At 46.2% G+C, this 12402-nt stretch overlaps 1 protein-coding gene across 1 annotated transcript in view; it reads left to right on the top strand.

Moving 5' to 3' along the window:
- The first annotated feature begins 442 nt into the window (after nt 1-442).
- Mesk2 (misexpression suppressor of KSR 2) overlaps nt 443-12402 on the top strand; it is a 50327-nt gene continuing 38367 nt past the window's right edge. The window contains exon 1 of the mRNA XM_076325831.1: nt 443-690. Within this exon, the coding sequence (XP_076181946.1) occupies nt 458-690 (233 nt within the window). The 5' untranslated portion in view covers nt 443-457. The remainder of the gene's footprint in view (nt 691-12402) is intronic.

Genomic DNA, 12402 nt, shown 5'->3' with positions numbered 1-12402 from the left:
CGCCACAAAGCTTTACGTAATCCACGTTTTCTCGACAAGTGTCTCTCCCTCCTGTTCACTGCTATTTTCAAACCTGTTTTTAAGGTGGATCGAGCGCCAATAATGCCACAGGGACCGTACGTACGTTCATTTGCGCTCAGCTCAGCGTAACAAAATCATTAACCTGCGCCCGGCGGACCCTCCCAGCGGTAACGTAATCACGGTGTTTGTTAGACCGCGGTGTTATTTAGCCGGGATCTGTACGAAAGGTGAACTCATTGTCGGTCGAGCCGCTCGCTCCGCACTTCGAAGCCGGGAACCGTACCCGTTCGAACGAACTCGTCCGGTGTCTACGTCGTTCGCGAATATTCCTGCGCGAGTGAACCCAGGGTGTTCCTTTTCGATCAAACGTGTTTACGTGGTTTCTCCTTCTATTTTCTATTCAGTTCGCGCGTATCCGCGATAAGTGGGAATCGAAATGATAAAAAATATGCCGGAGAGCAGCAAACCGAGAATATGGTGCCCCAAGGAGAATTACCACTCGCGGAACGACGGTATCTCCATGTCGACAACTTCCGGTTCATCGAACTGCAGAGCTGGCAGAGAAATCGAGACCGTGGCGTATCGCGACGGGAGCCCGAAGCAACAGGGCCATCTCTTTATTTTAGAGCCTTCGAGAACGGTTATCGTCAACTGTACGCGATCATCCAGGTAGCGCATTCAACGCAAGTACCCGATCTAATATTTTATTTCGTTAGTACGAAGGTATCACGAAACCGATTTGTCGTATCGCGCACCGAAACTACGCTCCGAATCTTTCGAAACGACCAACGTTTCGACGAAACGAATTCGATTGCCCGCGTCGAGAACGATCGAAACGTTTCTGGTTCGGAAACGTTGTCGGGCGTGTCACTTTGTCTCGAGTGTATCGAGTCTTTCGCGCGGTGTACACGCAGTTTTATTCGAAAGCAAGCGGATTCCGAATGAAACGAGATCGTACGAACGAGAACAGGATCGAAACTGCGTAACGATGAGGTTACTTTCACGTTTTCTCTACCTTCGGGCGTTAAGACCGACGGCCGATCTTTCGGCTCGACCGTGTTCGAAATTGTCGTAACTGTTTCGGGTGCGGTGTATCCGGTAACTTTTCGAGAGAAACGCCAATAGGGTGAATTTCGTGAATATTCTTTCCGAAAACTATAGGACGACTTGAAATAGTAACTAGCAGCGTTCCTATCGAGTAACGATCAACGAAGAGATAAACGATGAAATAAAGAAGTTTCCGTTCGTGACTCGAAGGAAACACTTTCTTTTACCAAAGGGTGTAAACAACTAACGATTCGATTTCGCGAAAGAGGATTCTCTTTTCCAAGAAAGATAGAGAGAGAGAGAGAGACACTGGCAAATGAAGAAAATTGAATTCCCGAAAGTTTGACGGTGCGTCGATGCAAGCTAAACGGGTCCTCCGTATGGCGAACCATTCGAATGCATACGAGGCAGTTGGAAAAAATGCCCGGGGTAGCATGTGTTGACGCTTGACTCTCATTCTAGAAGACATTCACGTGCGGCAACTCGCAAACCTCGTTGCTCGGAATTTGCAAACGCGTGCACGTGCGTGCCATTCGTTCGAACCTGCGTCTGCGAGAGCACAAGGTACAGGTGCAAAGGGAAGTGACGACTGCAATTGCGAGTCGCAAGTGCCGGCCAGGAATACATTCTTGCCGCGCACGTGATCTACTACACACGTTGCTCCTTTAGAAAGTGCAACGTTCCACGTTCTCGATCCGGTCGAGATCTCGATTGAACAACGTTTTCATCCAAGACCGTGTTTACTCTCATACCGATCGAACAACATCGATGCCTCGTCGTCGGCGAATGTACGCTCGGTTTACGAATTTTACCCGTCGACGGCTATTTTTAATCTCTCTGACCTATAAAGAGGGTAAGCGATCGAGAAAAGGTTAGGAGAAGTATTTTCGAGAATGCACTTGCGTACTCGCGTTTCAAGATCGACCGATCGCGTTCCCGAGTATCGAAAGGAGAATTCTTCTCGAACGCGCGCATGTGAACGTGAACACGTGCGCGTCCAATCGCGCGGATTTCGAGGAAACTTTACGCACAAGTTTTCCATTTTCGCCACGAGATCCGATTCGATTCTCAACGAAATCGGTCCACGAACGACCACGGCTCCCGCTTGTAGTTTCCCGGTTCTTCCGATGCGTATTGTTCGTCGAATTTAAGAAAAGAATCCGCTTCGAACGAACCTCGACCTAGAATTAAATTTTACCTTTGAATGCATTCTTAGGTTTTCTAAAAAAAAGAAGAGAAATTGAACGAAGTCTCGTCGCAGGGTATGGATCTTCATTTATTTCCATTGTAACTGAATTTTGAGATACTAATAAACGACGAGTTGCGTCTCGATAAACTTCAAATGGGGAATATATATACATTCGGAAATGTACACGTTGCGGAGCGAACAAAGTATTTAATTACGCTAATGACCGAAGGGTGGAAAGGCGGAGCAGAGAGGGTCGTGAGCGTTAAAAGGGACGAAGCGGTCGTTTCGTTGCGTGTGTCCGCGTCGTGAAAAATTAATAAACGAAAATAATAATAAACGAATTTAACTAATATCCGTGAGTAATTTGTATTCTATGAACACACCGATGAATAATGCGAACCAACGATTAATCCTTTGCGAGAACAATATTAAATTGTCGTGTTACGCGCGGTCTCGATGAACAATAATTGTAAGCTGGGCTACCCGCAGGGACAATATTTTAGCACTCTATCCGGTAAAAGCAACGATACCGTAAACTTGTTCTCGTACGATGGCCATCAACCGTAGAGGATTAAAAACGGATTTGGAACGGTTATTATCCTGCAGTGTTTCAAACTATAACGCACTCGACGTTAGCGACCTAATAACTCTCGATTTTATCGAATTGAATACACGGGATTTAAAAGTAGATGTATCAACGAAAAATTCAGTGTAACGTATTATCCATAGCAAATTTAGCTGTGTGTACGCCTTGGGCGTACCTCTTCTCGATCGATCAACGTTTCTCGCTTCGAGAAACCAAATCGAAGAATGGAATAATTTTCCCGAGGAACTACTCGAAAATTTTGTACAAATTTCCATCGCTGCCGTTTTCCTCGTCCGAAAGTATGAACGCACGAAAACGGAGCTCTTTCGTCGCGAGAGCGAGTCCCTTTGCGCTCGAAGCCGAGTCGTTACCACGGATACGTTACAGATTTTCGGATGAAATATTCCCGAGCGTTCGATGAAGCTTTGCCGCGTTTCTCGCACAAAGGAAGTCGCTTCCAGCGGAAACTCCGTCTTTCCCGAAAGCTACCGTCGAGTCGCGCGGCTCGGGAGTTAGAGAGTACAAATAATTCGAAGGGCGGTTTCATCGAAAACGCCAATAAATTCTGCGGCAGAAGCGAGTCGGGACGATCCCGGATATCAAAAGGATCGAGAATCCGCGGTTAGCTTCCCCGGCTGGATATAAACTCGTTCTTCCGTTCTTAACCCCGAGAAAGGCATCGGCGACGGTGACGACCCCAAGAGTCGAACCTCTCTCCATTTGCTCGAAAATAAATTGCCAGGAGAAGCATGCTCGTCTCCGAAGCGATCCCCGCGTCCCTCGCCGGGTCCTTACCTCTTCGTGGATACCCCGAAAGAGCGGTGGCTGCCCTGTGGCTGTTCAGAAGCTGGACGACCGAAAGAGGGTTTTACATTGATCGGCAAATCCCATCGGTTTCGCCGTTAAATATTTACAGCGGCCGGGTGGAACCCGATGGATAAAACTGTGCAACGTCCTGGCCGGGGCTCGCGTTCCTCGGAACACGTGCAAATAAATCAGCGACCGCGTCGTGTCTTTATTACATCCCCCGAGCGTCTTACGGAGAACGGACCGGACAAATTGCGTTTGCGATTTAACTGACCGCGTGATCGATCGCGTACACTACGAGGACCCATCGATATTTACGATATTTACGCGTAGCGTGTGCGATCGATTCGTGAACATTCGCGAACACGACGAAGCTGGATGCGAAAATACCGGGCGAAGCCAACGAACGACGTTCGATTTACCGAGAACCGGGCCGAAACTTGGTAAAGTAACCACTCGATGGCACCGCGACCGCGACAAAGCAACGCGCTTCTGTACCCTGTACTCTACGCGCGACTGTTTCGATAGATTCCTCGATATTACGAAAACGTAATTGAAACGGAACGCCGTGTCGCGTCGTGGATCCACGTTCGTCGTTGGAAAATTACCCGCGACTCGACTTCTCGCGGGCCCACGAGAAAGACGTTCCGATTAATTGAGTACCAACCGGAACGAAAATTTCCAAGTAATTAACGTTTAATCGGTCACGGCCCGTTTTTACCGGATCGAAACGCCGGAACGAAAGACGCGAAGAGGATAGAAGTCGAGCGAAGAGAATCGCGACGCGGCATCGGAAAGTAAGAGGACCGGAGCGCGAGCGTTGACTCGATCGGGAAAGCGGCTCTAATTAAGTCGAATCCCTTTTATGCTAATTCCGGAGCAACGGCAGCCCTTCCCCGAAACTTCTCGCCAAGTCCCCGCGAACTCTTCGAGACTTTATCGGGTCTTTACCGGCCTTAGCGTTCGTTGGTTTCGCGACGGTACGCGCGTCTCGGCGCGAGCACCCACGCTGGAATATTTATTCAGCCGCGTGGGGCGGACCGCTCGATTTGTCGAGATTATGCTCGATCGGGTGTTCCTCTAGTCGCGCGGAGAACCGAGCTGCGTTACCGCGCGTATCGTCGTTTCGTGCACCACGATGCATTTGCATTTGCATAATTGTGCGTGCGAATTTCGAACTTTGTCGCGGAGGATTCGCCGCGACGCTCCGCGCGACGCTCCGCGCTCGCGGATCCCGACTCGATGAATTATTTATGCGAGAACGCGTCATTGTAAAAGTCACCGTAATTTCCACACGATTTCTATTCTTCTCCTACGCGTCTCGGTTGCTCCGTTCGACTCGATTTTACGTCGAATGGTTCTGCTTTCTTTTTCTTTTACACGCGGTGTTTCATTATTGTTCGTTTCACGGTCCCGTGCAGCTTTTGGCAATTGTGTTACATTTTGTACGGGGAGTTGTCAACAACCATTAAATATCGCGTTACCCAACGATTCGATCGAAGAACGTCTCGCGTAAAATATTCTATTGCATTCGAAGGAATCCATTGAACCGACACTTTTTTCGTTTCTCGATTGTCTTGCATTTTGGGAGACGTCGAGGTAACTGAAATTTTTTCAATAATTATATTTGTATTTCTTTGATCGGCCACGGGGCTGTAAAGTCGGGGCAGTGTCGTTTAAAAAATCCCAAGGCTCCTCGTGCTCGTTCTCTTATTTATACACGTTTAAAATTTCTCGTTACCGGGTAAGTCTCGCGAATACGTTACGAGCGGCAAAAATGCATTAAGCGTGTTTACCAGTCTTTTATACATCTCGTTTCGTTGCCTGTGTCTTTGGACCAAGATTGCGAGAAGCTTCGGTGGTTTGAAAATAATTTACGCGAAACAAGGTACACTAACGACAAGATAAGTATAAATAGCGCAGTCTCTCTATTTACGCTCTCTCGTTAAAACTCTTCAAACGTTGATTATAAACCTTCCCTCGATGCAGCTGCCTCTACTCTCTAAAGCTTTTAAACCACCGCTGTACAAACTGTCTAGATAAATCAATATGGTTCCAGTAGGTAAATTAAGAACAGTAGTGGATAATTGGACAGATTCCTTTGAACAAACATCGTCGTGGATAAAGATAAACCGTGAACGAGATTCAAACGCTTAAATAATTATGAAAAATGAAGTTTCGGTGATCGAATAACCGACACGATTAAACGTTGCCAGGATGTTATTCTTTCGAAATATAAAATTGCTAAGAACGACCTAAAAGCAACGAGTTCCAAACGGGGATACTTCCTTTCTTTTAAATTAATAAAATCGTTCTATCGAATACCGTAAACAAGTACAAAATACTCGACAAATTGTTCCACTTTAAACTCGTCGAGGAATATTCGTGAGTGATCTTTTACCCGGGTTACGAACTGCGTAAAAATTAAATATACTCGATAATGCTTCCGATATATTCGAAGAATCTTAAATACGTCCATAAAATTCCCATCGACTTATCATTTCTTCTCTTATGGTTTCCATTACCCGACTGGATGGCGTTATATTACGAAACAATGACGCGTTAAGGAATGTAATACCTTGTTCCAACGAAGTCTCGCACCGTGCTACCATAAAGTCTGTCTAGTTGTCACTGAAAGATTCAACGGTGACTCGAGAAAATGATATTCGTTAAAAGATATGACGAGACGAATGAAAATTCATCATTCAGGAGCGCGTAATTTTGAAATGGTACGGCTGAATGTGTCGCGTTTCTTCTCGATCTTTAACGACGAGTTATCGAGGATACACGTTTTTTCGCAGGTTTTATTCTACGGTCGATCGACGATAACGAAAGATTTACCGATAGTTAGCACAGGAACGATTAAACGAAATCTTATCAAGAGTGGAAGAGATCGCGAAAGTGACGTTTGTCACCGTTCGAATCCGTTTTTAATATTCTACGATTCTCCACTCGCGCGAATGCTTTTACGTAGCCTGTTCCTCCCGTCGATACGTTTCGATCAACTGGATATTTAATCAGGCGTCCGAATGTGACGTTTCGTCGTTTAAAAATGCAGACAGTATATCCAGAATTCGCGTATCGGTGATCGAAAATCGATACGCGGCTCTCTCTTTTATTAAACATTTTATTAGCGATATAATAAGCAGCTTTAGAATATTTTCGTGGTACTTGGAATTCATACGATGCATGGAATAATTTTACGATACAATCGATCCGTGTGGTTATGAACGACGCGAAGAGAAATTGTCTTATTTGGAGTTATTTAAAGATTTGCATCGGTTTCTTTTAACCGTTCCATTGGCTTTCGCGAGAAACGTATTTGCAATTTCGTTAAACTTCCGTTCGTAAGAATATCGAAAAGTCTCGACGGTAAATTATTTAAAGAAGAAATATTGGGTTGTTCGAAAAGTCATTTCGTTTTTCTTTTAGTGAAAAGGAAACACGATTTTTTCAGAGTGTTCATACATTTAAATCGTATATTCTCCATTTTGGAAAACGAAACTACTATCACGACTTTCCGAACAACCCGATAAATCGTACCCGAGTCGATTTTAACTGTAATTTCTTCGAAATCGAAGTTGTCGCAGATTCGATGAATTCGGCCCGCTTAAAAAATTTCGAATAAAAATGTTTCGCCGCGTTGATTCGAAGTTAAAGTATTCACAACGAGTATCCACGTGTTTTGGAATTTCTTCTTAAAATGTCGTGTACCGGGAGCGTGTTATTGAACGCGACAGCGTATCCAAGCATCTGCAGAGTTTCGTGGGAATTTAATATTAATACACAATTTGGCTCGCTGTCTTGTAGGCGTGGCCGCGTACGTGTTTCCGGGGTGCAATATTTATACGAATATACGGCGTGGATACAAATGACGATAACGTGTCTGTTTCGTTTCTTCTCTGCGCACGACCGTAGAACAAGATCCGCGTCGAAAGTTCTGGCAGTGTCGGCTAGAATACAACAGGGCAACCTCGAGGATACAACGACCTCCCTTGCACTCGATCCAAGCACACCCCGGTGTCTCATTGTTATATCTTTTACTCCGCGAGATTTCTTCTATGCAGCCCGCCACCGGAATCATCGACGAACGTGTAAAAAATACTCGCGGGACGTGTACCGATTCGAGATCTTCGGTTTAACGATCTCGAGATTTGTTGCACGACTTCTGTTCGCGCCGTATCTCAACGCTGTTTCAACCATACGCGATGCAACCGTTCGCGTATCCCCTCAATGCAACCTCAATGCATCCGCGTAAATGCATTCTCGCTCTCCTAAATTACGATCGAATTCATCCGCCTCGAGATTTGGAAATTTTTGTTAACCCTTCGTTTCTCGATGGTTCAATATCGTCGGCCGGAAAAACACGTCCTCCGTGTGTTATTCGAGCGAAAATTTAACAACGAAGCCACCAGTTCGAGCATTTCCAGTAGAAAGGTGGAACGTTATTAAGTTCGAGGCCCGTTCATCTTTAATTCATATAATTTCACCGCACATCTTTTCCAAAGTATGAAAATTCTACTCCGACGCGAACCAGGCGGGAGAAACACTCGGGACAAAAGATAAAAGTTGGCGGCGGAGGTTCGACCCACTGTATTCCGCTTTAACGCTGATTAATACTCGTTTAAACTCGGCGGCGACGTAATTGTGTTCTTCATTTTTTAATAACTCTCCAGTTTCACGGTATACGGGATATTTCGTTTGTCGTGGTCGCCTTTACCTTTAAGAGCGAAAAGAAACTGAGAAAATAATCGTTGAAGCGATCGTGGTGGAAAGAAACATTCTCCGGAGAAAGCAGAGCCGGGAAGAATTTTAGTCGAACGAAAGTGGAAGAAAACTCAACGCGTAGCTATCGATTCGATCGTTAGAGTTTCAATGGTTCGTTGCGAATTTCATTTCGAAATTACGAATTTGAATTTTTCTTCGACCGATACCCCGGTATGAAATTATTTATTTCTCCATGTAGAAAAATTTCACCCATTCCCGAGAAGAAGTATACATTATCACCGATATCGTTTGCAAGTAACAGAGCCCTTCTTAACGTTGTAACGTAATCCGGAAGCAGTGATCGGCGTTCGACGGAATTCCCTTGTGTATCGCAAATAAGTAGGAAAATCGGTGGGGGGAGGGGTGGGCTGGAAACGTCGGGATTAAACCGTGAACTTTCTTATTACCATTTTGAGTGGTTTTACGCGCCTACTTGGCTTCCCTCCGTCGAGGAGCCGCGAAATAGCGAGTCCTCGAGTCGCGGGCGAACTTTTACGTTGGCACCGATCCTACCAGACGTTGAATTAAAATTTGTCGCGCGATCTTGACGGACTGGAGGATTTGCATGAGCAAACCCGAAGTTCCGGCAGCCTTTCGCCGGTACGTCGAAGACGTGGCGCTGTTCTTATTAGTCCGGCCGGAAAAATGCAAAACTATTCGTCCAGGTGGCACAGGGAAGAGTGAAAACGTCCGAACGCGGCGTCGGGACGCCGAAGGATTTTTTTCTTTGCGAACGTTTCCAGAAGATTTTAATTCGCGACGCGGAAATGCTCCGCCCGCTCGGATAATACTCGCTCGAATCGAGACGATGGTGCAGGAAAAATTTCGCTCGCCACTTGACTCGAACTTCTCGAGGATCGAGACTCCATCCACGAACTCGGTGTACACCGTCGATTCGATAACGATTCGCGAACGATGAATAACGAGAACGTCGATCGATCGCAACAGGGGAAACGCTCCTGTCGCGTACAATGTTCGCTACGTTTGCGCGAACTTGTCCAATTTCCGGTCGACGATCGAAAAAAAGAAAATGTACATTAATCTTTTCCCCGCGCGAGGATTTCGTTTCGGGTTCATTCCCGTTTAATTCGTTGCGTTCGTTCGAGAGTTTGCCCGCGTCGTCGCGATTCGATTCTTCGTCCGTCGGAAAGATTAACAGTCGGCCATCTATTATTAACAAGAGTCGCGAGATCCCCCTGTAACCGAATTCGTGTTCAACTTTAAAAACTACTCTGTATTCAAAACGATCGCGAAACGCTGCGACGTTAAGGATCGACTTACATCCGATCGCGTTACGGTCACGGTACGATTAAGTACCATTCAACGCGGTTTAAATAATCGTCACGTGCAACAGCGATCCGGATCCGGTCTGTAGGAGTGTGCACCGATACCGTGCATCGATCAACGTTAATGCACGAGTCACACGCTTTAGTCGTTCGAGATCGCATCCTCGTTTCCTGGAGCGAATTCGGTTAACAGTTTGGAACGACGAGACGCGCCCTGGAATTTCGTTCGTTGATGAAAATTTTAATTGTGATACATTTTTCATTACGTAGGTATTGGCAACGAACCGGTGAGATTCTTGCGAGGGAAACGAATTGAATATAACGTACTTAATCGCACGTAACACGAATTCGGAGTTGAAATATAGTACGCCTTCGATCGACGCAAAGTAGGACTCGTTTTCATCGTGAAAATCTTGCCAAAATATTGGGAATACTCTCGCGAACGGTGTAAAAAGAAATGTGAACGAAAGAAACAATTTTTCATTACCGGTGGAAATCCCATCTCACGCGTCTACTTTATCGCTCACGGTTGTCCGGTCGTTAAACGTAAATTGACTTTCTCAGCGCAGTCCTTTCGTATCGCTCGACGAAGCCCAGTCGAGTTGCCTTCGTAATTGAGACAGAGGCTTTGTGCTTAGAAGTTTACCCTTTCTGCGTTCAACGCGTCGATCGACGAGCCGCTTTCGCGAACGTTTCCTTGGATATTGCGCAGAGTCGTTTAAAAATTTATACCTTTAATCCGATACACTTTCGTAACGCTTACCGGGCTTCCACGCGCCCGGCTTCCTGCATATTTAACCGTCTTGCGTTGAAAAAAACAGCCACGGTAACCGAAACATCGATGCCGTACAACTATACGGGGCGAAGGGACGACCGTACAGTCTCGGTTTTCGATCAAATTTCTTACTCGGATTCTCGATCAGCAATCATTTCCAACACTGTGTTTCTTAAACTCGAGAGATTCTTGTTTGTAAAACTATAGTGTCTATATCTATACAAACAAAACCTTGAACGTCCTCTTTTATTATCGTACACTTTTACATATTTAAGAATTTTCCGATCGTATTCGGAGAAAGTTCGGAAACTTTCGATTCCGTTTCGTGAAGAATTATCGTTGTCCCGATACGAATATAATTCACGATCTCCGTTCTCGAACGTTACGCGAGGCACCACGAGCAATGGAGATCCACCGTTCGGCGACCCTGGGCGGCCAACATATTTGGCGCGCACTTAGAGCGTATCGTGACCGTGTCGTGACTGGACCGATGGCATAAATCAAATCGAAATACTTAGTACGACGGTACACAAAACGCCGAACTTCAAGAGAGCAAGAGAGAGAGAAAGAGAGAGAGAGAGAGAGCGTCAGCGGGTAATATCGATCAGCGACCAAGTTTTCCGGGCAAAAAACCAGCTACGTAAAGTAGCATTAAGCCTCGTCCCTTCGCGAGGCTTACAGCGATTCTTCACAACGGTTGACAGACTAAATACCGTCTCTTGACAACTTTTTATATAAGAGCCCGGGCCTCCTACAGTGAAGAGCTTCCGGCGTTAGAAGCACGTCGACGAGTAGGGTCGGATGTAAGGCGGAGAGAAGCGCAAGAAAAAATATACGCTCGACGTTTCCCGCGTATCGCGAACCATCCCCGCGTAAGAGCGTTCGCGCGATCGCGAACCGCCCCGTGAGTCCAGCGTAACGAAAACGGGGATGTGAATGGGCGTGGGTCGTAAGAATATATATATATATATATATATATTCCGCGAAACGAGCCGTTGGAAATGTACATAAATATACATTTTTATGATGAATATACCGCTACGAACTTACACGCGTATCGTTTCGCAGAGGAGATTCCAAAGGCGAACAACGGAGGATTGCGCGAGAGATAGACGAAAAGGGAGAGAAACCGAGGAGCGGAATGGTGCGAAGGGAGACGGAAACGGTGAGGAAGGGTTCAGGTGCGACGACGCATCGCGTCAGGGAAACTCGTAAACGGATGTAGAGGAGAAACGTCACGTCTAGCGGCGGATATTTCACACTCCTCTGGTTTCCCGCCGGTTCCGTATTTTTGTCCGTCGCTTTCCACGCGTTGTAACGCTCCTTGTGTCCCGGCAAATTGGTGTCCGTCGATGGGAATTTTATTTATAGCCGTCTCGATGAAGTGGCCGGACGTACGGTGCTGGTACGAGCTCGGCGAGATCGAACGCGTGAATTTTATTTCATCCTCAACGAAAGAGAATTATACCTGGTCGATGTTCGCGAATTAATCGAACCGAGGCAACGATGGTTACATCTGTGGCGATGGTGAACATCCCTGCGAGAAAGTATCCTGAGTAGAAATTTGGGTTAAAAGATCGAAGTGAGATTTCGTACTCGGACCGATTTTCAGGCGCGATTCGAATGCCCAAAAGTTTACGAAACACAGACGAAAAGGTAAACGAGAACTTGCGACCGATCCGACGCTAGATTGTTTCTTCGGCCAGGTGCACGACACCTAGTCCCGGTGCAAGATGTTTTCGAAAGGAGTACTCGCTGTGTAAAAGCAACCTGGCTATTATCACCCGGTAACCGTGTTTCCGGCTACGGCGCGCACCTGCTCGACCGATACCTTTTTATCTCGAATTACTCGCAACAAAGATAAACACTTTCGGTTAATCGCAAGATATTAAGTGCGCGGGTGAAACAACAACCCGTGTTTCCT

This window comes from Ptiloglossa arizonensis, chromosome 13 (assembly GCF_051014685.1).
Source record: "Ptiloglossa arizonensis isolate GNS036 chromosome 13, iyPtiAriz1_principal, whole genome shotgun sequence".
Lineage (NCBI taxonomy): Eukaryota > Metazoa > Arthropoda > Insecta > Hymenoptera > Colletidae > Ptiloglossa > Ptiloglossa arizonensis.
Note: the sequence above shows the minus strand (reverse complement) of the source record. Positions and strands in the feature narration are given on the sequence as shown.